This window comes from Daphnia magna, linkage group LG7 (assembly GCF_020631705.1).
Source record: "Daphnia magna isolate NIES linkage group LG7, ASM2063170v1.1, whole genome shotgun sequence".
NCBI lineage: Eukaryota > Metazoa > Arthropoda > Branchiopoda > Diplostraca > Daphniidae > Daphnia > Daphnia magna.
In genome coordinates this window covers 7,097,936-7,124,920 of record NC_059188.1, presented here as the reverse complement: position 1 = coordinate 7,124,920, position 26,985 = coordinate 7,097,936, and the positions used below count along the sequence as shown (strand labels likewise).

Sequence of the window (26,985 nt, the reverse complement as noted above, 5' to 3'; positions counted from 1 at the left end):
GCTTCACGATGATGACTAGACTCAACGACGAATAATGAATGTACGATTTTAATCAACTGATATTGGGGACAATGGATAATGGACGAGAATTTTCAGAACATGATGAACTATATACATTCTTTTGTCTGCTATCTGCCGTGAAAATTCCTTTAACCACTCCTCTTCTTCTTCGTAGTCTTGCCACTTACCAGATTTAAACAATTAGTTTTCCTTGCGCATTAGCGGAAAAATTGCCTTTTCTTATTTTGCTGAATCCAATTGCAGCAACTATAATGAACAATTTTATAAAACATTCACATGAAAAATGTATAGTCAATGGCGCACACGATGCAACTAACAGAATTGCTCCATGAACGGATTGACTATAAATACATATGTCCTGAGTTTATAAATACTGGAGTCAAGTTCAAGCACGCAAAATAAATAAAAAAAAAACCGATTGCAGATCGATTTCAGAACATTTGTATTGCGGTTAAAAATTTACAGTTTAGGCTCGATAAAAGCCGTCTTTTTAGATGCGTTTTGGAACCCAAAAAAGTAAAAAAGATAGCCCAGTTTGGACCCGATAAAAGTTGTACTTTTCAAACCGTTTCGGACCACACGTTTTGGATAAAAACAACTAGTTTGGAACTGATAAAAGGCGTCTTTTTTGGGGTCTACATCATGGTTTTAAGACGACAGCTTTTATCCCGGAATAAAACCAGACGTGTTATCTCGGATCCCTCATTATCCTTCGACTGACGCGATGGTATGCTAAGAAATAGACATTGTCTCAGTCGCCATTCTCCCCTTTCTAACAGGCAAGTTGTACTAGGTTTAGACATCTACTCTCAGCCACAAGAGCTAACGAACTGAAGAAGACGTTTGAATTCGAAGAGACCCCGTCGAGTTCAACGCTTATGCATCTACGGACATTTCAGCCCTGTACCTGGCTATGTTACAGACGTTTCTGGCATTACAGATACCGGGTGGATCTCCGCATTCCTGGACCTCTGGATTCTCGCCGCTGCGGAAACACGTCCCCTCTTCAAAAAATGAAAAAAAATTGTCGCACCTTTGTTTGCCCGATTCAACTTTGACCTTATATCTTTTTATAGATTGCGGGACACAATCTTTCGGTACGGGATGTTATGTAAGGAACGGCCAGTGGCGTTCCTTACATCCCTTTCTCCTTTTCCGACGCTTTCAACCCTTTTTTTCCTCTTCCGCCGATAGGTCACCTACCGATGGCCCCGGCCTTCAACCTCCCTTCTACTTGTCCTTCAAACGTATGAATTCTTCACATTGTTGTTACATTTACACATAAAAAATGAAACTCCTAACACTAAATGACCTTGTTCCTTCGTATAAATGTTGCACTTTTTCCCGATTGTCGGTCAGTCATGTTTCAGTCGCATTTTGTTCACCTTCGAGTCTCTTTTGCAGCCTTCACCAGTTCACCCTGCAGTCGTCTTCAGTCAAGTCTTTTTTAGTTTTCTGCAGTCTTCGTTAGTAAGTCTCTTTTAATCGGAATCGTCTTGTTAAATGTTTTCTCGGTCTTTGGCAAAAACTTTCTGCAACAATAAACCTATCATCATCACACACAACTATTCCCCATACAGTGCCGGTCCACTTATACGACCACTTGGTGCAGCGGTCGTATAACCGGATGGTCGCATGACTGGTCGGACGCTATAGTAGTGATTAGCAGGTGACGACTGATTTTAATTTGATATGATGCGATATCGTTTGGCTTGTCTCAGTACAAAAGCGTATGAAATATTAAAAATGTAGGCTCAAATCAAATAGAAACAAGACTAGAAAAAATACGCCTAGCATTAAGAGTCTTGTTACGCGGATATACATTTTCTTTTACTTTTCCCATTCTTCACAAGTACAATAGCGATGCGTTCTGATCCACTTATAACAGAACACTGGCTGACGTAATGCACTTTTGTTCAAAAAAGTCCAGCCCTCTCACCTTAATGAAAGTCAATAGTCATCTAAAAAAATTGACCTCGAAAAGGGATTAAAATAATGCAACTGTCAGTACATTTAGCGGCATAAAAGTTTGAACAGGGGCTGTTCGCCCAAAAAAGTGGTGCAAGCAGAAGGGTGGTCGTATAACCGGGTTGGTCGTATGAGTAGGCGGTCGTATAAGTGGACCGGCACTGTATTCAATATCAAAAGTAAGGAAAACTATTTTCATTTCTTGTCCTCACATTGGTGACAGTGAAATTCGAACCCCGAACTTACGCTAGACACTTAAATTTTCCTATAGCTTTCCTGCACCTCAGATAGCGCCACCTTTAATTTTTTCCCACATTGCCAAATATTTATCGTTTTTTACCAATAAGCGCCACTGCTAAAAAAAATTATAACTCATTAGTCTAAAAACGTAAATGGATAATTTTGCAAACGTATTTCGAAGCGCTGGGAGAATAGTTAACAGGATTCACAACCAAAAATAAAGCAACCAGAAAAAATCAGGGTCCTACAAGTGAAAAAGTCTATTCTCAGATACAGCCACAAATTGCCCCAGATAACGAATCCCCTAGCAACATCAACCTACTAACGGACAACGAAGTAGAAGAACACAACCTCGTCGCTCAGTGGGATAGAATTAGGGAAGAAGAAACAACGCACATAGAAAGTGACGAATACGAAACACCCCCTTTAGAAATTCTAAGACAAACTCATGCACTTATCGCAGAAGATCGTGGTCAGCAAGGAATAGAAAACGAAGCCACACAACTTTTCTTCGACGAGAACCTTACAATACTAAAAACAGACACAAAAGGCACACCAAGCTTTAACAAACGATACGCCGACTTATAACTTGAAGACGTACCAGAAGAAGAGATTTTACAAGAACTACAATTTTTGAGGGAACTTAATTGTCAACCTGAATTGTCATACGAACGAATTAGAAAATCATACCGAGCAGTGATACAGCAGTACGGCGAATATTTGTATACACCAAGGAAACTCTTCCGATTTTTGAACGTCAGAACAGACCTCACTCCGATACCGGAAGCTCTTTACCCAAACCCTTCACCAGTACCCACAGGTCAGACAGAATCAACCACACTGGCTTCCCGACCAAATCCCGATCTGGAATTAACCAGTTTTAAGGCAGACATACCGTACTCCGCCTTCGCACCTCACCCGATCCGTGCAACTAGTAGAGGAAACACCGTTTTAACAAGCCAGGGCCAAGAAACCGGGGCAAGAAGCAAAACCACAAGCAGACTAGCAAAAAAAGAGTTGAGATCTACAGTAGCAACAAATTAGAAAACTCCGAGAAATGCAGAAAACCTCCCACCTACGGTTCCAAAGAGAGTATCATTCACCCCTCAATTATCAACGACAACAAGACAAGACACCACAAACACAATGAACTATAATTCGCGCCCTCAAGCCAGTATTAACTCAAGCAATCCCGAAGACGACTTGGTAGCAGTATTCCGAGCTTTGACCAGAAATAACGGGTCAACGGACGAAGCCACCAGCTTCGTGGCCACCCTAGTAAGAAACAACACAACCCGAACGTCAAACCCTCCCCAGTATACGTCTACACCGAACCCCACCTTGTGGAAAAATCCGATGAGCAGTGCCATCGCCCCTCCTTTGCAGAACTACCGAACGATGGCATCAACAATAGCCCCTCAATCAAGCTACATGACTTCAAGCACGAACCAGTCACAGCCTCACTACGGACACCACCAATCAATAATCAGCGAACTTGACATAAAAGCAACACGGCTGCTGACAGAAATTAGCGTATTCTTCACACCAGGAATCAACGCCGACTTCAAATCTTGGCTAAGGCATTTCGAGAATACCTTGGACATTGGCGATTTTGAATTATCTAAAAAATTAAATATCTCCGATCCAAACTAGTGGTTCAAGGCGGAGACTTCTTGGAACAGTACCAACTCGATCACCCAGTCGAAGCAACCTGCTATGAAACCCTTAAACGAGCGCTCAAAGAAAGATTCATGGGGAAAAACATGGAACACAAATACCGAACCTCATTCAACAGCTGCAAAAGGGAACCTGGAGAATCAATCAGGAACTTCGCACACCGAATCCAGAAACTTGCAAGAGGATGCTACCCGAACGTAAGCCACGAAGTGATTGAACAATTGAGCAGAGATAAATTCATGAGCGGACTAGCTCCTAAACTTCAAGACCGACTGTTCTGCAAAGATTTCCCCTCATTCGTTTAGATGATCGAGACAGCAGAACTACACGATTTAGCTCTGTAACTCATAAATTCAAGAGAAAACCCAGGCGCAGGAGACGCAACAGAACCCCTAGCGAAGAAAGAAGACGGAACAAAGGACATCTCCGACCTCATGAGGGAAATTATTAGATTGGAACTCGCTAAGAATGCCGAGACGAGGAAACCAGAGAGAAGGGAACAGAGAAATGAGCAATACGACACGTCCGAAAAATTCGACACGACACCAATAACTGTGCAGCGAGGCAATACCAGATGAGACTAGTGTGTGAAATATGCGGACGTAGGGGACACAGTGGCAATTCCTGTCACGCTCCCAGAAACCAACCCTCAGCAGGGCAGCAACCTCCAAACAATCCATCGCCGAGGGACTATTATAATCAGCCCCCAAGACAGGAAAAAGCTTACTAAACAACGATTTATACTCGGCACTAGGTGAAAACATAGTGAATTTTTCTCCAGAAGTAGTAGTAGAGCTAATTGATTTAAATAACAGGCGCTTAAAAACCCTGGGTACAGTAACCCTTCAATTTCAGCTAGTGGACGAAGAAAGTCCCGATCTCCTAGTTCAATCGTATGGACGGTATTACCATGGTCTAACATTAGAGGTCCCCAAACTGTCGTCTGCTATTTCCGTGGATAAATTTTGTGGCACTCGCTAGGGGCGCTGACTACCAGGATCAGTCATAACATTCCCTCCAAAACGTTGTCCACAATGAGGAAAGTAGTCGCTTGTGACTGTTTTCCGCGCTGTTTTCTTCTGGATTAAAAATAAAAAAATTTACTACAAAAAAAAAGAAACCTGAATCAATTCCTCTTTGTATTGCACACCTTAATATACATTATTACACATTAATTGACCATCTTAGACAGTTTGCGCAGCTTATACTGCTCTTCTTATAATTTCTGGCTGGTAGTCTGTACCCCTAGCGAGTACCCCAAAATTTGTTCACGGAAATAGCAGACGAACAGCCCAAAACAGGCCTAGCATACGACAGTTCGGTAACCTCCAATGTTAGACCATGGTATTACCGAGAACTCCGTATTAGGTTTAGACGCACTCTACGGTCACAAGTTCATTTTCGACGGCAGTGAACGGACGATCTATCGGATGAGAAAACCGGATCAGCCAACTCACGAGCCCGTTATGATAACTCCGCGCAAAATCACTATTCCTCCATACACAGCCCAAGTGGTGGAGAGCGAACGGGGGGGGGGCGGTAAGCTACCCCTGAACGTCGCCTGTTCATTTAGACCTGCTCCAGCCTTGACCCCCAATGAGACCGACAAACAAATCACGATACCGGCCTTTAGAGTATTAGGTACAGTAGTCTTCACCGAAAAAAAAACACAGCACACAGTTACCTCCTGCTCCTACCAAAACACGCCGACTGACCCCAACGTCTTCGATGAAGCTCTGGCAGAAATTCCGAGCAAATAAAAACAAGCCCTACGAGAGCTTCTCGAAAATTATGCCCATCTGTTTGCTTTTAAAACAGAAGATCTCGGAAAGACAGGACTAGTCAAGCACACGATCGACACGCAAGGCAAAGGACCTATCCGCTCACGGCCCTATCGGAATTCTCCACGACAAAAAGAAGTCGCGGAGGAAATCATTCAGGAACTACTCAGACACAAGATTATACGACCATCTGTTTCTCCATGGCATCACCCATTGTTTTGGTACGGAAAAAATCAGGAGAAGATAGACTGTGCATCGACTACAGGAAACTAATTGCCATCACGAAAAAAGATTTATTTTCGCTGCCAAGAATCGACGATGTATTAGACCTCCTGCAAGGACAGAAACTATTCTCCGCCTTGGATCTTGCTTCAGGGTACTGGCAAATAGAGATGGATGAGCAATCCAGGGAATAGACTACTTTTATTGTGGACAATAATTTGTACGAATGGAATAGATTAGCATTCAGGTTAACAAACGCCCCAGGAACATTTCAACGTTTGATGAATTTTGTGTTAACAAGCGTCCTCGGTAAACTTAGACGATATTATCGTATTTTCCGAAACCATCGAAGAACACGTTCTGTACCTGCGAGAAATTTTCGAACTATTGGAGAGAGCTAATTTAAAACTGAAGTTATTTAAATGCAAATTCTTGCAAGAGAAGGTACATTATCTTGGCCACATCATATCAGCCGAAGGAGTCGCCCCCAATCCAACAAAAATTGAAGAAATAGCCAATTACAAACGCCCACGCACGAGAGAACTTCAATCATTCCTAGGAGTAGCCTCATACTACCGTCGGTTCATCGAAAAATTTTCAACCAATGCACACCCCCTGCTAATGCGGTCAAAAGGGCAACACAAAGATGAGAACAATTCGGGATTGGAGGAGGAAAAAGCCTTTGAAGCCCTCAGGAAAAGTCTGATAAAAGAACCAGTTCTGTCGTACCCGAATTTTGGATAAGAGTTCATAATCTTCACGGACGCAGGCGATCCCGGACTCGGAGCCATCCTATCTCAAGAAATCGACGGGAAAGACAAGCCAATTGCGTGTGCCAGCAGACATCTTAACGACAGTGAAAGAAAATAATCAACGGTAGAAAAAGAAGCAGCAGCCCTGATATTCGGGATAAAACGTTTCAAATATTACCTACAAGACGAGCCCTTTGTGATAGTAAGCGATCACTGGCAACTGCAATGGCTTCAGACCTTCAAGGATGAAACAGGGAGACTAGGCACATAGGCGATAATGCTCGGAAACCTAAAATACACGGTACGATATCGCCCAGGACGGGGAAATGAAAACAACGACTTCCTATCACGGATACCAGTGGTAGCCGTACAAGTGCAGCCCAAGACGCCGATAGTATAACACAAGAACAGAGGAACGACCCCTTATGCCAAGACATCCAAACGTATCTAGAAAACGGGCTTTTATTGGATGAACATCGACGACAAATGCCATCCTGGACAATAGAAATCGAACTATTCACCGTCGAGGATCACATATCATGCAGATCGTACATCCCTCACTCCGAAAACAGGCGACAATTTGTGCAAAAACAACAAGTGGTACCAGCAAAACCAACCCGCACAAACCCCATTTGAAACATTGGGACTAGATTTCTTGGGTCCTATTAACCCTACATCCTTCGAAGGAAACAACCACATACCTGTGATAACGGATTACTTCACCAAGTGGATGGAGGTCGTGGTGCTTCCAGATCAAACCGCAGTAACAACATGTAAGGCGTTACGGACAAAGTCATAAACTACCATGGTTCTCCTTGGGTAATCATCTCAGATCGTGGCACGAATTTTACATCGGAGCTATTCAATGAACTTTGCAAGGCTCTCCGCATCAAACACTGCACCACCACCACGTATCATCCACAAACCAATGGATTAACCGAACGTTTCAATAAACCGTCATAGAAATGCTAAGAAAGTACATCTCCGAAGGATACGAAGATTGGGAAGACATGTTGGGACACGTAGCATTCGCTTATTGTCATTCGATCAACTCTTCGACGCACGAAACACCGTATTTCCTGAATCATGGGCGGGTCGCAGTCATGCCTATCGACGGATAGTTACAGCCAACTCCCTCCGATCCTATTAAACCGCAAGAGTACAAGAGCCAAACCATGAAACGCCTCTTGAAGGCTTTCGACCTCGTGAAGGAAAACATAGAGAATTCAAGAGCACAGCAAAAGGAACAACCCAGATAGGAATTGTTGTCCCATAGGGGCTCCAAAGCCGTACCAATGGCACCGCTGCGACGAGTTCATCCAGTAGATGTTCCAATCCAATCCCTTGAAAAATGAAGTACTGCCATTTTTCCGCTATATTTCGTTTGTCCCCCGTTGATGTCCGTAGCCCATCCCATTTCTTTCTTTTGGCTCTCTATCAACACTTAGAAAAATTCGTTATTATCATATCTTTTTTCAGCGCGGGGGAATTTGCTCACTCCCTTTTACGACAGAGTTATCGTTTCGCTCACTAGATGGTTAGTTCAATAAATTTTGTAAGCCGTTTCTATTATTTTTTTAAATAATTTTTTATTTGCTATTTTTATTATCCTTCTTGCTGTAGATTTGTTATTGTTTTTTGGTAATTTACGGGAAAAATATTTTTACTTGACTGTTCATCAAACAGTTCTTGGCAACGTTTACGCTCATTCTGGACTTAGATTGTAGCGTCTGTTTCCTGCATGGTGTGAGAAAGCTGGAAAAGAGTATCTCTGTTTCTTGCTTCAGTTAATAGATATTTTTACTCAACAAGGTTTTTACTATTTTTCCATGATTCCAGGTCTCTATTTGTTAATTGAGCCTATAACGAAATACGATACCATCGTTGGAAGGGTCATGAAATCAATGATGACCTACGAGTGTGGGAGGATAAAGGAGGATAAAGTTGCTTTTAGAACTTCTACTATTTGTGATATTGTAATTGGTGAGTAAATTGCATGCTTCAAATGCATTTTTCTTTTAGCTTTCATTCGACCAAATTTAAACAGTTTTTTTATATTTTTCACAATTTCAGACGGAGTTTGGGAAGTGCACAAATCCATGACAAGAGATGCAGTGGAATCGAAGATAAAGAATTGGTTACGTCACTGCCCAAGGTATGCCTTCAAGAACAATGAAGATGAAAAAATTAATGGGGAAGACGAGTTCCGACAAGTTGATAGCGACTACTAATTGCTGACTAATTTATCATTTTCTACGTAAAGTGCGATTGTTAATGCACTGATTAAATTACCTATTTTGAATTTCATATTGTACCTGATAAGTTAAACTATTTTGATTTTCATATTGTAATTGATTAATTGGACTACTTTGAGTTTCATATTGTACCTGAAGAAATAAATAAATTTGAGTTATTTTAGATAAATTACAGAGTCTCTTCATTTGATGGAAAATGGCGGGATTGCCGCAAATTCATCAATATATGCAGCGGAAAAATTGAGAACGAATGAGGATACTATTCGTATACAAGATGTTTATTACGCATCTCACTTGTTCCATTGACATCCCAATTCCATCCGAATGACGTCCAAGGTCTATCCAATGGGACGAGATAGGTACGAGTATGGGATCTCGGCGAAGCGGACATTACCCATACGTAAAAGACGTCCAAGGAATGTAAACTTGGAAATATGGTATGTTCCAAGTACATCTCAGACGTCTCAAAATGACGTGTTTGGGACGTCTCTGGGACGGCACTGTGTTATCTAGGAATACAACAAACGAGTTAAAATGTTCGAATACCAAAGAGGGGATAATGTACTTCTCGACGAACGAACCGTTAAATCCGGGACCAGCCGTAAACTAAATCCCAGATACCAAGGCCCGAAACCGAGTGACAAAAATCAATCCGAACCCCACAGTGGAGATACAGACAACACCAGGGACGGCCCCGCAGCTAGTTCACACAAACCGAATCAAACCATTGCTAGTAGCTATGATCTGGAAGGACGACCCCTGTCCCAACTTTGAAGACCTCCGGCTAAATCCCACAAGACAAGTAATCGAAGAAGAAGAGGAAGAGGAGCTCACACCGGTAGAAGACGACGTAGTCGAGACTTCTGACTCTCGGGAGGTCTATCCCGGCAGATGAAAACGAAGTGAACATCTCAAACCCATTTTTCGGATTCACGCCGCCAGACCGGGGCGACGACGAGGTGGCACAGCCAACCAGATCGGAAAGACGCGCAGGGCTATGACCATGGTCGTCAAAACGCCCGCCAAGAAGATAGTCAAAAAAGTTTTTTACGTGTATACATGTGTCGCATGCCGAAGAAGGAACTGTTAATTATAATCATATAACTCATGAGCTTCTCTACCTTACAGTGTTTTTCAGATCTTGGCGTTAGCCGCTTTTTGTGGAATGAGTTAAGCGTTCAACGCTACGACCTTCGATTGTGGCAATGCCATTCATAAAGGATTCCTTCAGTTTACTGACGAAGGCTGTAAACACAAAATCACTTCAGCGGCCCCTGTTCGAGTGTATTATAACGTGTATTCTACCCTTCCAGTCACGCAGAGATTTTTAGCACACACATGTACCATGTGGAAGATGAGTAAAACCGTGTATCGTGACTTTTTACAGTGGGACCACGTGAAAGAACACCGCACGTCGCTAGACGTTACCGCTGCCGAATGCTGAAGATTGTGTGACTCACGGCTGTGCGACAGGCAGCCTATGAACAGTTTAGGGTCCAACAAATGGTCCTTGGAAGGCTCGCCCCATGTGCAGGGTAGTTGGTTGCAATTCAGCACGGACTACCTGATAAATTGCCGATTAGAAGAGATGGTTCTCGAAACAGAATGCTCAGACTACGTTATCAGTTCTCCTATAGGAGACATTCCGGCATCCGCCAACGGTTCCTTCGTGCACAATCTCGTGACCACAGTGTGGGGACAATTTGTTGAAAGAATCCCAAAAATGCCAAGCCAAGCAAGTTGAAGAAGGACTGGCAATGCTGTACGAAACAACAGACCCAAAAATTGTTCGAATCCATGATTCTAACAATCAACTAGACGTCGTAGTGAAATATGTCAGCCTCTGACTTTGCAAGCCGGCCACTAACTTCCTAAATTTCCGACCAGTGTTAGGAACGGATCGCGTAGTCGCTTCTTGGATTTTCGTTAACAGTTCCAAAAGAGATGCGAAAATAAGCAATAAAATATGAACATCTCGACTGTGTTGTTGTTGTTTTGTTTGTTGTTTGGTTGTTTGTTGGTTGTTTGTGTTGTGTTGTGCGCACTACATCCGAGTTATTGCAGTGAAAATGTCAAATGGAATAGCGGAAGAAATTCGAGCACTCCAGTGTAAAATCCGCGAGACTGCGCATAAAAATGCTTTTGCCACGACCCAGTACAACGGCTGGCTAGCCGCCCGTTACCTTAATCTTCCCAATTGCATGAAACTTCAACCAACCGGTAAAGACGTCGCAGTGCTTCAGTGCTCACCCCGGATAGTCATCTTTTCAACAGCCATTACTGACTGCGGCCCCCAGCCAAAAGTTAGAAACTCCACCATCAGTGTGGAAGGATGGGAGCTAACGGAGTACAGGGAGTGCTACTGGCATTCCGATTTCGTCAACTTTAATGGCCACGCTCAAAGCTACAAGAATGGAACATTGGAACCCATCGTTCCGTCTGTATCAATCAAAGGCACCAAGCTAATCAACGCCTTATCGTACGAAGTGGATAATACGCTCGGCACCATACTACAACTACATCCCGCATTAAAACAGAACCCTCTGAGCCCAGCCGAAGCCATGACGGACATTTTAGCAACGGTCAACGGACACAGCACCAATGACATAAGACTCGCGCGCTGAGTTAGCAACGTCTTACTTAACGCTTACGACACACCACACGTCTCCTTTATGGCAAGAATCGGAAGCTGGCTTTGAAACTTCGGCTTCTTATCCGGAATAGGTATCGTCCTAGCCCTAGGATTTCGATTCTGCGGACTAGGGTCCATTCTTTCAAGATTCATCCCATGCCTGCCCTGTTATCGACTTGCAACACCTTCAGCTAGCTAACAACGAGAGCCACAAGAGAAGCGGATATAGAAACCGGCAGCCGTAGTGCCACATACAGTACACCATCGGTTCCAATAAACATCATCAACGTTCCTCCTGCAGTGCCGTAAAGCAACAATTCTGAGACGTCCCAGCCAATAAATAGGGCATCAGAGGGAAGAGCCGGAATATCACAACAGCAAGTCGCCCTCCTACTTCAGCGACAATAAAGAAACAACCAAACAAGAAAAAAAAAAAACTGTTGGAATTCGCTTGGTCTTCAATCCCGGCTATCAGGTGCCAGATCAACATTACGTTTCATCAGTATTAGTCGCCAACAAGGTGAAAATAAAGTTAGGCGTTGTTCCAATTCTTCACAAAATCATTTACGAATCGTTTTCTCTTGATGGTTGGACGTCACGAACAGTTCATCACTACATTGCTACTACGACTAACTTCATTAGCAATCAGGGGATGCTGGTTTCTTTTACTCTTAATTCGGGTTAACTGAAACATGACCATGATGCCATAAAATAAACTGCACACATTAATGGAGTTCTAGAAGCCTTTCCTAAACTGAAAAGAAAAATTGTTGCAATGGTTGCTGACAATACCAGCGTCCTCTAACGGCAGTACTCAAACCTTCCTTTTCATGGGTGTCATTCTCAAGGAATCCACTTAGCTGTTTAGAGAGGTATGGATTGCGATTAGGACAATTTTTATTAGACGAATAACGAATAAAAAGTTGATTTTTTGCGTTATTCTATTTGAAATTAGATTTGAAAGTTTATTGACAGAACACTGGAAATCAGAAATGGAGATAGAATTCAGCGCTTAGAATTTTCGTAATTTTAGACAGATATATTTAATGATGTTTATTTAGTGTCTCGTGACAAATTCCTTGAGCGTGGCATTGTTTTCATTTTGCAAAACACGCGCAACAACAACGCCCTAGGTGCAGCTCTACTTGATTGACTCAACAGAATTGGAACTGCTTTCATGGTTCTGCATTAATCGAATGAAGAACCCGACGATGATTTTATGCAATTTCTGACCTTAAATTCAACAAAGGTTTTGATAAAATCCAACTATGATTTGAAAAATAAATCTTTGTTACAGCGTTTGGTAATAATTTATATTGTTGCGAGCAAAAAAAGAAGAGTGATTATCTCTTCGCAGAGATGAGTCACGCGCTCCTTAGACAATGCTACGACTGTGGTAAAGAAACCCATGATCAGGAGAAGTCCGCCATAAGAAAGATACAAAAAAGAAGTAATTTGCGCAACGGTATAAAACGCTGTTGTGAAACCCCTTTCATGAATCTCCATGTGAGGAAGTTTCTGGAGTTGGCTGAGCTCCATTAGATGAGTTTCTTGGGGTACCCCAGAGATAACCCGAGATAGGACTCAGATACCGGGAGCCACGAGTCTTCATGGACGCTAAGTTGCAGGGCACGGGGGTGCTCATAACTAGAGCCCTTTGGCAGGATTTCACTAAAAAACAGTATGCGAAGTCCCCTCGCTAAAAGAAAAAGGTAGGATGAAATCTAAATAATGTATGATGTCGAGTAACAGACGTTTTGCTAAGGTTTGGTGACAAACTAAAAGGTTTGCGTTTAGAATTAATTCAAAGTTTTGATGATGAAATCAGACTTTCGAACGTAGCAGACGAATGCCTTTAGTTTTGAGTACCTCCATGAACAATGCAGTGTTGATTTCGTCTGCTATTTTTCTTCCCATAGCTTCCCCACATTTTATGTCTTTTACAAAGAGAGTAAGCCAATCTCTTGTAATCTCTGGGTTACCCAGAGGTCTTCAGAGCTTCTCCGAATTTAGTAAAGTTTAGCAAGTATCGTTAAATCCCCATTTGGTATTAGTATAGACATTATTTAGTTTAAGTCATCACTTGTTGTATTATTCCCTGTATGTTTGAAATACAACACTTGTGTGACAATATTTATTCAAAACAATTTAATGTTAATGCTTTGTCTGACTTGTTTCTAAACAAAAAACTTAAGACTAGAAGTTTTTTAAAGTTTTTGCGTTCTATAGCTATACTCGACCCTATTGAGAAAAGTAAAAAATATATTCTTTTCAATTCTTTTTCAATTTTTTTGTCTAACAAGTTTTATATAAATAGATAGATCGTTCGATGAGTGCTATCTATTTCTGTAAAATTTTTAATATTTGGACTTAAAGTTTTTCCACAAACAATTATTTAAGTTTTACATGTTTCAGGGACAGGTTACCCGATACCCGTCAAAACTCACTGAACTAAACCAAAAATTTTAAATCGGTTGACTACCTTAGTAACAATTTTTAATGCAATAATTTTGCAAAAATGATAAATCTTATAAAGAGCTATCCATTCCTGAAATTTTTTCAAATATAGAGCTTATAGTTTACCGATTATAAATAATTTAGTTTAACTCACACCGACAAAAATATTCAATCGGTTTACTACTCAGTTAGGCATTTTTTAAAGCAAACATTTAACAGAAGTAGATAGCACTCATCATCGGCTATCCATTTCTGTAAAATTTGTTTATTTAGACCTAATATTTTAACCTATAGAAGCTATTTTAATTTTGTGTACTGGGACAGAGGGATTACCCGAGACACCTTAAGTTGCACCGACCTACCTACCTGAAAAATAGCTGATTGGTCATTACTCGGGTAGGTGCTTGTATTATGCTTATATATTTACTCGACGGTTTTATTTCCTTCCAAATACCCACTTTGAACGATATGACCCAGTCTTAGTTTTAAAAAACGTGGGCAAGTGAAGGAAAAGAAATAAAACTATAATGTATTGCACAAAACAGGTCAAACAGGGTACACAGTAATGTAATCGGGTTATGAAACCGGTTTCACTACCCGAATGCCCATGTGTGGAAATTCACAATCATAACACTAATTTTAATGAAATTATACCGTTGCTTAATTAAATAATATTCTAATAAATGAAAAACAAATTATCAAGTTAAATGGCATTGTATTTCGGAAACTAAACAGAAAGAAAAAAAAATACACATAAATAATAAAAAATACAAAACAAAAAAATTGCGGCTCGGGGGTTTTGTTGGAAAGAAGATGCTGCTTTGCCTAATGCTAATGAATTCCCAAATCCATTCACATTAGCGAACCTCCACGCTAATGAAATCCCCAAGAAATTAACGTTAGCGAAGTGGTTGGCTAATGCGAATTCAAAGTAAAAAGAATGGCAAAGCGGTTCGCTATTCAAATCCCATGTATAATTATAATAGTGAACTGCTTCGCTATTCTTTTGCTTTTGAATTTGCAACAGCCAACCGCTTTACTAATGCAATCCCCAAAAAATTCACATTAGTAAACCCCTGTGTTCTAATAGGATATTTAGAAATTCAGGAAAAATGCCTGATATTTCAAAATTAAACATTATTAAAAACAACAATTATAGCCAATCAAATTTTGCTGAGGCAATTTTTTTTTTATCTCGCTTTTGTTGTTAATGATGAAAATGAAAAACATAATAAATCAAATTAAATGGTTTTGTTTGGGACACTGCCCTCAAATCTGACATGATTTTCATCAAATAAATCAGGTTTGTTCTCGCACTGAAGACCTAAATAAAATAAGAATGTTTCAATATTAAGCAATGGCCACAAATACTTGTCAACCATTACCCTTACAAATGAACTATATGTATGTCCATAACAACTATTCTAATAAATATCAATAAAAATGTGCATTTGTGAATCACAACCAACATCATCAGTGTACGCATACCAAGAATGGTACGATGATGCTATATCAAAATAGGTTGCTATATGCTCTCTCACTGGAAACCTAATAAACAACGTGTTTAAATTTCTTTATGATAAAAACATATTCTACAAAAATTACCATTAAAATGACGATAAATGTCAATAAAAGTGTAAGCTACATAACAACGAACCTTGGTGTGGCAATTTATACAAGTCTTCTCACTTATTGTTTAAATTCTTAAACATATACTAACTCAAATCACATTTTAAAACAAGGGTTAAATTTATTATTATTCTATCGAAACAGGAAGTTGGGAAACCCAATGAAGGCATGAACTGACGAAAGATTAAGAGAATGGCGAATGACATAAAAAGGTCCAGATGGCTTAAGTTTGGAAACGAGCATGGAAATGGATAAAACATGGATTTCATAATAGCGAACCGATTTGCTATTATAAACATACTGGGAATCTGAATAGGGAACCGCTTCGCTAATGTACATTTATTTGGGAATTCATTGGAGAAGCGGTTCGCTAATGTAAATTCGTTAGCAAATTTATTAACCAACCGCTTCGCTAATGTGAATGGATTTGGGAATTCCTTAGCGAACCGCTTCGCTAATAGAAAATGAAGGGGGCTTATAATAGCGAAGTGATTCGCTATTCAAAATGTAGGGTGATCTCCAGTAGCGAACTACTTCCCTAATGGCTGTATGTTGGCGCTAGTAAGTTTACTGCTGTGCTCGGTGGTAAGCGAACTACTTCGCTATTGTGAGAAGCTGGCTGCATGGCCGAGTGGCTAGTAGCGAGTTAGTTCGCTATTCAGACTGGACAGACGGCTTTTAGTAGCGAACCTCTTCGCTAATCAAAATTCTCCAATATAACAACTAGCTAACCGAATTTCTAATTTAAACTGTTTTCATTCGCTAGCATAGCGAAAGTGTGGGAACCCTGCAGCCACAGCAGACCAACTTAAACACAAATGTTTTTTCATATTTGTGAAGAACGCGCAACCCTGGATGTTTTACTGCTTTATTCGACAGAACACTGCAAAAATGACACAAAACTAAACAATAATTCGCTTTCTAGGCGTCTAGCAGAACTCCAGCAGTGACTAATAGAGATGGGTTTTTATACAATTTTTTTGATTTACTTCCCCTTCCCCAAGGCTGTATCAATTCACCGTATTCTAAGATCAAGTTGCCGTGGCCAACTAGTCCCTCTTGGAAAATTCTTTTTCGGTAATGCGGTGAGGGGAGAACAAACAAAGAATAACGGAAACCATTTCGATTTAATTGAAAATAGCGCCACCTACGTATCTTTATTTGTAAAAGGGTTTATAGCCATTTGTAACAAGAAGGCAATAGTGATTTTTAAATATTAATCACTGGAGGCGCTGGTCTCTCAATAACTATCAGCTGATACACAGAGGAAATGCGGTGATCTATGAAATCTGGAGTATGTATATCCGCCCATATTTTCCAGAAACCACAAAATCTCACGTTGTTTTAGCAAATAATAAATTAACATTTTCAATTTATAATTAGTAGTGCCACGAGAAGCTAATTGCTAGCTATCCAGCATCAAGAACTATTATGTCGTTTAAAAGATATAAGTGAAAAATGCTATGAACTCGGAAAAAGGGAGTGGAATAAAGGTCCTGTAGACCCTTGTAAACTGGTAGCCTGTAAACTGGTAGCCTCTGTAACCTGTAGACTTGGTAAACTAAGAGAGAATTAGTTCAAGGATCCTCTACTTATCTAGGGGTAATGTACTATTCTTCGCAGGAAGTTTAGCAAACGTAATTACAGCGTCGACTGCAGCGTCTCTAAGAAGAGATAACCACATCTCAACAAGGTTTCTGAGACGGTGTCTTAACGTGCAGACGATAAATACGCCAATTCTAAAGGATAGGGCCTTCCAAAGAATCGATTCTTTTCAGGTCTTTTAACGATTCAATACCTCGCCATCAAGCCAACACAAGGTTCACGTTAATCCGTGAATATAATTTGTATTAGAGTATTACAATGTATTATATTCCTAGACATTACGTCCTTTATATTATATATATCATATACATTTACATCCTAAATACCTTACATATAGAGCAATACAACATCCAGGGATGCGCGTTCTCCACAAATGTGAAAATCTTATTTGTGTCCAAGTTGGTCTGCTGTGGCTAGGGCTGTGGCCCGGGTCATGAAAACCCGGGTAAGATCCTGGGACAAGGAAAAAAAACGATAAATGGCAACCCTTTAAGGATTTTTTTTGGGGGGCGGGTTTCGGGGCGGTTCAAGGGGTTCTCTGGCTAACCCAAGATTTAGCGTCACCTAGTAGTAAGGCAAAGAAGCTTTTAACTCTTACACTAGGTTAGGGGTCAGTAAAGCAGAAGAGCTTAAAAAATTGCGAATAAATCAGAGGTGTGCGTTTAATCGTTCTTAACCGGTTAATTCATTTAACCTGTTAAACCGTTTAAGATTTTTTTTTTGTTAACTGCGGTTAACCGGTAATTTTTAAACGGTTAAAATTGTTAAATTTCTCTGAAAAGGTAGCCTTTTTTCCGACACCTTTTTATTTTGGGGACATGTCATACCCCAAATGGCCTAATCTGGCAATTCCCCAAAATTCAGTTCAAATTCTGATTAGTATGAGTTCTGAGACTATGAGCATTAGAGAATTCGAGATCTCGTCATTTTATTCAAATATTAACCAAAGCAAACAAAAGACCTCTCTGAGAAGTGGATGCTGAGATTTTAAGTCAACTTCACGAAGGTATACAATTGGTTGTATATTTGTTATTAAGACTTTGTTTGAACTTCATTTGTTTGATTACTACTTTATAGCTGTGATTCATTGTCAATAATCAAAATTTAAGTGTTCATAAAAGAACTACTGTTGATTCCCATTGATGTTATGACTAGTGTGTCAAAGTGTGACAACTGTCAAGGTATGAAATTTAACTTGCTTGAGATTGACTGCATCCCTTCCAATACTCATTACTGTATTTAATTGCTATCGTAGGTATAGTGACTCAATTATGGCAAAAGCCTTTCAAAATGAAACTAATTTTCGTGTACTTGAACAAACTCAACAAAGTGAGGCTTCACATGCAGTGTCTCCTATCTTTTTTTTTGCCCTAAAGTTAAAGATAGTAAAAAAATAGCCCGAAAAAAAAAGTTAAGTTAAGTTATTCCGAAATACCGAAAAAAAATGCTAAGATACAAGATATTATCTTAAAAAAACAGTAAAGATAAGATATTTCCGAATTTTTATGGTGGGATAAAGATAAGATAAGTTAAGATAAGATAAAAGTTATTTTTTAGCAAAAAAAAAAGAAAAAAAAACATTTGAGTCGATAAATTGTTGAATTTCTGCATTGTATTGCATGACAGTCTTACTTTTAGTTTACAGTTTTACACAGCATCACGTAAACCAACTTTAAGCCCTGCGTTGCACTTGATAAGCATCAAGTTGATGAAGAGATCTGGTTTCATGGCGGCGCGTTTTGCTGATAACATATCCGAAGCCACACTAAAAGACCGTTTAACAGATCCTGATGATGCTGCAACGCTAACAGCATCTCTTCCGATTTCGCTTAGTATTGGAAAACGACACTGATTAGATTTCCAATACTCGAGGGGCTTAGTGACGCAAAGGTCACTGTCACACGATCGATTTCCCAATCACGAAGCAATTGCTCATATTCCGCTAAAATATTTTCAGCTTTGTGCCGACCGATCATTCTTTTTACACCAAGAAAGAGGGTGTATCGCTCGAATGTTTTGGTGACGGCATGGCAGGTAAAACGATATAACCCATCATAGATTTCGACGACCAAATGTCGAGAATGATTGTGAACGACGTAGATTCCTTGATGATCTTCATCAATTTATCTCTTGTTGTGTGAAAAATGTCGGGTATTATTTTGTATCTCATTCTTTCGATTCCTGGAAGTTTGTATCCAGGCACTGCTGACTGTAAAAAAGGAAAAGTTTGATTTTGAAAGTAAAAAATAATAATCAGGATTCAGGAGTTCGTACGTGAATCCATTGTCGAAAGCTCGGCCGTTGCAAAATGTTGATTGGGATATTGTCTTTCGCTACAGCGTAACCAAGATCAAGATCAATTTTCTTCTGTTGGTCTTTGGTCATTCGAAACTGTTGAAATGTGTGTAGGGTTGCTTGGCTCGAACTGGAATCATTCACACTTTTAAGTTTCTTGTATTTGCTGTATTCTTCAGAATGACAGAGACTTAGATGCTTCTCGAAGTTAGAAAATGAAGTAAGTTCACCAACGTAGTAGTGTGGCTTTTTGTTTGTTTGGCATTTTCCAGTTTTGCATCGAGCCCAAACTTGATGGCCAGTGCATTTCTTTTTTTCTGCCCAACGCCAATCTGTGAAGAAATCTCTTCTCCACTTTGACTTCCAGGACTGAACAGTAAATATTGGTATGGGATTTCCGGGCGGAGGTAGAGGCTCAGTAGCTTTGCTGACTGTGGTGTTATTCTCAGCATCATCCATTATTGCTTCATCATCTCTCTCTTCCCTTTCCTCATCCAATAGTTGCTGTTGAGCATGCGAGATAGGAATCTCATTTACGATTTCGATAAGGTTTTCTTCTCCCGGTTCCACAGAGATTCTGACTCGACCTCTTGAAGCTGTCGATCCCCGTGTTCTTCCTACTGCCCTGTTTCCTCTGGATGCCATGGCTATGGCAGTATATGACTTGTAGGACCTATAGGATCTTAGGATGGCTACTGAGGTTCACAATGCCCTGAAAGAGAAAAACACATCAATAATAATATCAATAAATAGGGGTTAAGCTCAAATGTGTTCTGTGAAAGTGTGAATGTGTTGGGAATTATGTTGGATTTCATGAAAAAGGACTGCGCTTTAAAATTTTCCAGCTCGCTTTAATTTTCCACACAAGTCTTTTGACTGACCTGACCATAACCATATCAATGGAAATCTGAGCGCAATCATTTTTACCAAATAGTATTTACAGCGTTATAGTATAGTAGTTATAGTCTCCATGAATCGCACACATTCTCAGAACACATTTGGCATTGGTTAATCAGTCATACCTGACTAACCTGATAGTGATAATTCACTATTCCAAGTTCCAACAGCAAGTCAGCGACAGGGAGATAACATAACAAACACTGCTGTATATAGATTATACAGTATCAGTATAAAACGAATACCAATAATAGCCAAATTGCCTGTAAGAGAAAGAAATGGTAAAGTAAGGGGTAAGGCACAACCAAAAAATTGAAAATACTTACTGAATTTCTTGGGATGAATTTGCAAACACTAGATCACACGCAATGTGATAACAATAAATTCAGGACTCCTGAATCTGAAGTCTGAAGTCTGTCTGATAGTGACAGCCTTGGCCTTAAAATTTTCTAATTTCATCCCTCAAAGTAATTCATTTTTCTACCGCTAGATGGGATCTTAAGTATCTTATCTTTTAGGGCAAAAGTTACCATTGATTTTCATACCCTAAAGTTAAAGATACTTAATTTTAACTGAATTTGACACAAGATAACAGATACCAAAAAGATACCAAAAATATCTTATCTTAACTTATCTTAACTTATCTTTTACAAAAGATAGGAGCCACTGTTCACATGATAAATCCTTTTCCCAAATTTAAAATTATTTTTTTTTCTTATTCTGAACTTGAACTTCATGTCATGTTTACCTTAAGCCACGTTCAGACTACAGCCTTTTTGAGCGTTTTACGTACTACGTATAACGTTTTTACGCTCCGAGTTACGTAGCTGGGAACGGAAGAGTGTTCAGACACAACGCTCTACGTAGTACGTAATACGTAAACTCAAAACGTAGTCAAAACGAAGTCAAAACTGAGCGTACGTAAAAATGAGATTGATCTCATTTTTACATAAGTTTTTGGGACGTTCTACGCACTACGTAGCCAAAATCTATTACGCTTGTCTACATTCTTTTGTTTTTTCAGGTTTTCTCTTCTGTTTATTCATTCTGGGATATGTCAGGTATAGAATTGTAAATTTAATAATTAATTTTTTTAATTTTTATTGTAAAAATAAATATGGTGCCTACTAAAGTTGCCAAAAAGAATTCCCCTAACAAATTCAAGTCGCCCCCCAAAAAATCACCGATAAAGAAAATCAAAAAGTAAATATTATGTCATGAAATCTTTTGCAACTATTTTGGTTTATTGCTTATTCTATTTCAATTCATTCAATTTCATCAAAATTTTACATGGAAATTAACAATAGTAAGATAGTAAAACAATGTAGTCTATACCAACTGGTATTGAACGTCTCATTTTTGTGTCTTTTTTTGCAAGTTTTGGACCAACCATTTTCAACAGTTTATTGAACATGGATGGAGACATTCGAGTGATGTTTCGGAAGGTAAAGCAATCTGCCATACTTTTCTCTGCAAGAAGGACAGTTGTACACAGTGAATGCTGCTCCTGTTGTGATGAAGAGTTGTGGAATCTAGTCCACAGCCTACCTATTTAAGAATGACAATATACACAGTTACTAGTATTCATGTGTTAACTCATTGGAAATAAGAACACCTACCAACTGGTCGATAAGAATTTTGTAAAGCCTTTAAACGACGACGTTTCATCAACAAATAGAGCAAACAAACACACTTGGCCTTCCATCTCCACATAGCCATTGCGTTTTCATGAGCAATTCGTTGTTTGTTTACAGTTTCATCACTGTCAGTGTCACTGTCTTCCATATCCACGTCACTATTTTCAGAAATTTCGTCCTCAGAACTTTTATCAATAAATATAACAAAGAGCTACAACAGGTACAAAAATCTACAGTAGACGCTAGAATCTCCGCAGAATCTAGCCTACTCTACGTAAATTTGACACGTGTAGTCTGAACAGTCTACGAACACATTTACGTAAATATGGCTCCGTAAAAAACGCAGCGAAATTTACGAAGTACAAACGTAAACTTTTAACGTTATACGTTATACGTTATACGTAGAAAAGAGCTGTAGTCTGAACGATACTTTAGCAGTAATTGTTCATCTTATCTTTACGTTTCATTTAAATTGAATTTGAAAAATTAATCAACGTATCAATGATTTTGTATTATCTAGTTCATTGAGAAAACACGGACACAAATATAATATGGATATAACACAAAAACTTGTGTAATTAAAAAAAAATTGGCTAATTTCAATATTTTTTCCGGTTAACCATTTATTCTCCGGTTAACAGTTAAGTTCCTGGTTAACTGAAATTAACCGTTTGGTAAGCGGTTAACCTGTTAACGTCATTTACCGTGGTTAACCATTTACGATTTTGGAAAATTTACCGGTTAGCCGGTTAACTACGAAAGAGAAACGCACACCTCTGGAACATATTCGTTAACAACCTTTGGCCAAAGAGCAACCCCACTAAGGCGTCCAGGAACCATCGTACACGCTACAATACACCACGTGTAGTGTGTATATACTGTACGGGTACCACTGTAGTAGCTTCAACAACCGGATAGCAATTATGTATAAACGTAAATCGACTAAAAATAACAAGGAATCATCGTCTAAACGGCCAAATGTGCCTAAATCCGGTCAATCAGACGGTGCTTCTGGCAAAAAAAGCAGTTTCCCAAATATAAACGTTGTAATGGTTAAATCTGATGATGAGACTGACGATCACGCACTTGTACTTCCTTCTACTAGTAGTACTCTTCAGTCAAATTCAGCTCGAACAGAAGGTATTATCTATTCTTTCTTTCAATCAATTGTTTAAATTGTCTTTCCGTTTATTGTCATTTCATTATTGTCATCATATTTACAGATACCCAACAAGCTGAAAGTGAGAGGTTGTAGAAAGCGAGGAAACAATCATTATGGATTTGGAAACATACCCACACAGTACGCTGGCGTCTTTTATAGGATATTTAATCATCCTAACGGCACTACTAGGATTTCTTTAGTCGGTTCTGCAATCCTATAATGACGACTTAAAGATGACTTTAGCAGGCGTTGATGACCGGCAAAAACTGCTCTAATACGCGGATTTTTATGTTCACCAAAGCTCTCATTTTGGCGTTCACTGGGACGAATTTTTGCTTTATAAAAAAAACGCTAAAAACATTATTCTGCCATCGGATTAGAACACAGGTTTCCCGCATGAAAGTCGAGTAGTCTACCATCTACGCAACATTCATTCATATTGTCTCGGGTGAAAAGGGAGATGGTTAAACAACTTTTGGTAATGGTTATCCCTCTTTGTTCAAGTAAAACCATTGTTTAGATTTAAGTCATCACTTGTTGTATTCATTTGTTCTTGTTCAAATACAACTCGTGTGACAATTGGTGGAGACGCAGTTCGTTACCCGTAAGTGACGAATTCGTGATGCAGAGTTTTAATTTTTGAGACGCAGCTCGTTACCAGTAAGTAACGAATTTGTGCTGCGGTGTGGCAATTGTTGAAGACGCAGCTCGTTGCCTGAAAGTAAACGAAGTCGTGCTGCAGTCATTGTTAGCCGATGCCGAAGAGGACAAACCCACGGCTACCTAGTTGCCCAAGAGACCCCAGCCGACGATTACATCCGCTTCGAGAACTGTCAAGCGTTCTGGTAGAAACTTCACCTACCCCAGCCTCATCGTTGGAGAGTGGAACTTCCTTTGTTTGTGAAGCCCTAAATTTTAAAAGGTCCAATTCCAAAGGACCATTTGACCGAAGAAGCTGACAGTTAGGGTGAATCAGTCGAGACTGCAAGAGGCTTAGACTCAGATCCAGAAACCGAGGTCGATTTGAGAGCGGCGACGAGTCCAGTTTTCCCGGTCGGTGGACAACAATTTGTAGTGCCATCAAGGCATATTGAGCAGCCGCAAAGACAAGCTAGGGAAGCTGTCAGAAAATTTATTAGCTCACTAATCTTCCGAAAAAGTTTGGAAGAAGTTGCGCACTAATGGATGGAGCGCTTTGAAGAACATTCTACCCACAACAGATGGGGTTATATTGGAAAAGCAAAATAATTTTGAAATGTATTTTGATGACGCCGCCAGGAGCTGGTTCAATTGTGCAAGGCTCCCGAACGAGTGGATGGTAAATCTCAAACTGCCAGAAGAAATGTGATTGCAGCGCCTCTTCCGTGGCCGAAGGCAGGCGATTTTTTCAGAAAGAAAAATCCTTAAAACTATCCGGGAAATACAATAAACATTTGAACAAGTAAGCGCAACCAGAAGGAATAAAAACGAAGGAGTAAAAGTCTCTTATTTGCCAAAAGGACGCAAGCTGATTTTTTTTAGTCTCATCAACCTTCGTGGATCGCAGAAGATTAGTACAGTCGGGTCGCCTGTCTTGAAGAAGGGTGACCTGTCGCGGGTGAAAAGGGAGATTGGTTATCTCTTCGCAAAGATGAGTCATCCGCTCCTTGGACAACGCTGCGATCATGGTGAAGAAATTATCGGGAGAGGTCCGCTCTAAGAAATATACGCAGATACGCAGTCCGGAAGGGGAGTAATTCGCGCGACGGTATAAAACACTGCCCCGAATCTGCGTTAGATGAATCTCCATCGGGTGAGCTCCCGGAGCTGGGCTCCGTTAGAGGAGTTCCCTGGTTTCCCTAGAGGTCTTCAGACGCTTCTCCAACTTTTGGTAATGGCTATCCTTTTTGTTCGAGTAAAACCATTGTTTAGATTTAAGTCATCACTTGTTGTATTCATTTGTTCTTGTTCAAATACAACTGGTGTGACAATATTAAAGGTATCTTTAGACTGAAAAATAATACAATGAAATAATTTTGGCTTCCATATTTAAGAAGTAAATTTTTTAATAAAATTTAGCATTTAATAAATCAACACTTTACGCTCTTTGAACAAAATACCAGAAGAGAAACATAATTGTTATGATTTTCGATCATTGGACTCCTGCATCATAGACTGATCTTCTTCTTCTTAAACAATCACTACGTATTGAAAAAAGCAATTCTAGATTATTATTTGATGTGGTGTACGTAATTCTTACAAAGTTGAAATCCAACGCTACATTGTTAATTGTGGATAGGTGGCTTTAAAAGAAATGGATCAAAATAAGACGTTTTCTGAGGGACGTGATTTATTTTTAAAAAGAACCGTGGCTTAAGTGGATCCTTATAACGTCCTTTGGCGGTTCAGTACTGAACGTCCTAGTAAGACAGATTTAGGATGAGTTACTGCATTTAATTGTTATATCGGTACTACCTTGCTTCAAAATAAAGGTCAACCTGATAGGTATAAGTATATGCATTGTGAAAAGACATTTCTTAGAAGTGGTACAGGTGTCATCTCTCGGCATTTAAAGAACAAACATAATCAAAAACTGAAGAACTTGAATACGCAATCCACACTGACCAAATCTGGAGAATTGGTCCTCCCATTTAAAGTAGGATATCTATACTTCTATAGTATGTAATATCACACCCTAAAGCAAACATTTCAATGTAAAATGTTCCTTTGTTTTTTTAGTTTAACCACACGATCGCCGTATCACTCTCTGTAGGGGAATACGGCCGGTGTTTACTAAGTGGTTCCAGGATTCCCCGCTAGGTTCTCTAGTGTAGCAGACCGGTCGTCTACAGAGGTGATAGGGCAAAACACCTTTTTTAATTTTTTTTATTTTTTATCAACAGTTTGTGTGCTAGAAAAGTAAATCTACTAGGGCTCCTTTTCTTTCCCGATTTTTTGGGACTAAAATCTAAATGACGGTGCAATTTGGGAATTTGTTTAGTATGTTTTAAATTCACCCTATTTTGAAAAATTGCGCCGTTTGCGCTAATGACTGGGAGGAGGGGATTACCCACTACCCGTGAAACCGCACCGACCTCCCCTAAAATTGGCTAACCGATTTACCATTCGAGTAATTACCTTTTAAGCAATATTTTTACAGAAATGGATAGAAATTACCAAGAGCTATCCAAGTATCCATTTTGTAATTTTTTTTTATATTTTTAACTTATTGTTATCCTGATTATGATTTTTATCGGTACAGGAAATTCCCTGCGACCCGTCAAACCACACCAACCTACAAAAAAATAGCCAATTGGTTTACTACTCAAGTAGGTACTTTTAAAGCGATAATTTAACAGAAATGGCTAGATCTCATCAAGGGATATTCAAATCCATTTCTGTAAAGTTTGTTTATTCCATATTTATATTTTTACTAATAATAATAAAATAAAATAAATTTAATAATAACTACAAAATTTTCGAATAAAATTTCGAATAGAATAACGCAAAAAATCGAATATTCATTTCATATCATATATCATCATATTCATATATATCATTTATTCGTTATTCGTCTAATATTCATATATATCATTTATTCGTTATTCGTCTAATAAAAATTTGACTTATTCGTATTCGTTATTCTTATTCGTTGTAACTTCAAGTTGTATAATTTTGAATACAATTTTTTTTTGTTCGGAAAAAAATCTCATTTTGATTGATGTTTTGTACAAATATTGTCGCGGGTGAAAAGGGAGATTGTTTATCTCTTCGCA

General features: G+C 39.4%; 1 protein-coding gene and 2 long non-coding RNA genes across 3 annotated transcripts; all 3 read right to left on the bottom strand.

Moving 5' to 3' along the window:
* Positions 1 to 14,700: 14,700 nt before the first annotated feature.
* On the bottom strand, positions 14,701 to 16,023 carry LOC123474380. Its single transcript, XR_006649187.1, has 2 exons — positions 15,611 to 16,023; positions 14,701 to 15,553 (listed from the first exon to the last, which is right to left on the bottom strand). It is a non-coding gene; the product is annotated as an uncharacterized LOC123474380 (long non-coding RNA).
* Positions 16,024 to 18,867: 2,844 nt separating this feature from the next.
* LOC116926226 lies at positions 18,868 to 21,097 on the bottom strand. The gene is made up of 4 exons (XM_032933052.2): positions 20,758 to 21,097; positions 20,566 to 20,694; positions 19,514 to 20,246; positions 18,868 to 19,448 (listed from the first exon to the last, which is right to left on the bottom strand). Exons 3-4 carry the CDS (start codon positions 20,177 to 20,179, stop codon positions 19,221 to 19,223), a joined length of 894 nt encoding a protein of 297 aa, XP_032788943.1. The 5' UTR covers positions 20,180 to 20,246; positions 20,566 to 20,694; positions 20,758 to 21,097; the 3' UTR covers positions 18,868 to 19,220.
* A 557-nt stretch (positions 21,098 to 21,654) lies between these two features.
* Positions 21,655 to 22,348, bottom strand: LOC123474015. The gene is made up of 2 exons (XR_006648633.1): positions 22,051 to 22,348; positions 21,655 to 21,979 (listed from the first exon to the last, which is right to left on the bottom strand). It is a non-coding gene; the product is annotated as an uncharacterized LOC123474015 (long non-coding RNA).
* Between the last annotated feature and the right edge of the window lie 4,637 nt (positions 22,349 to 26,985).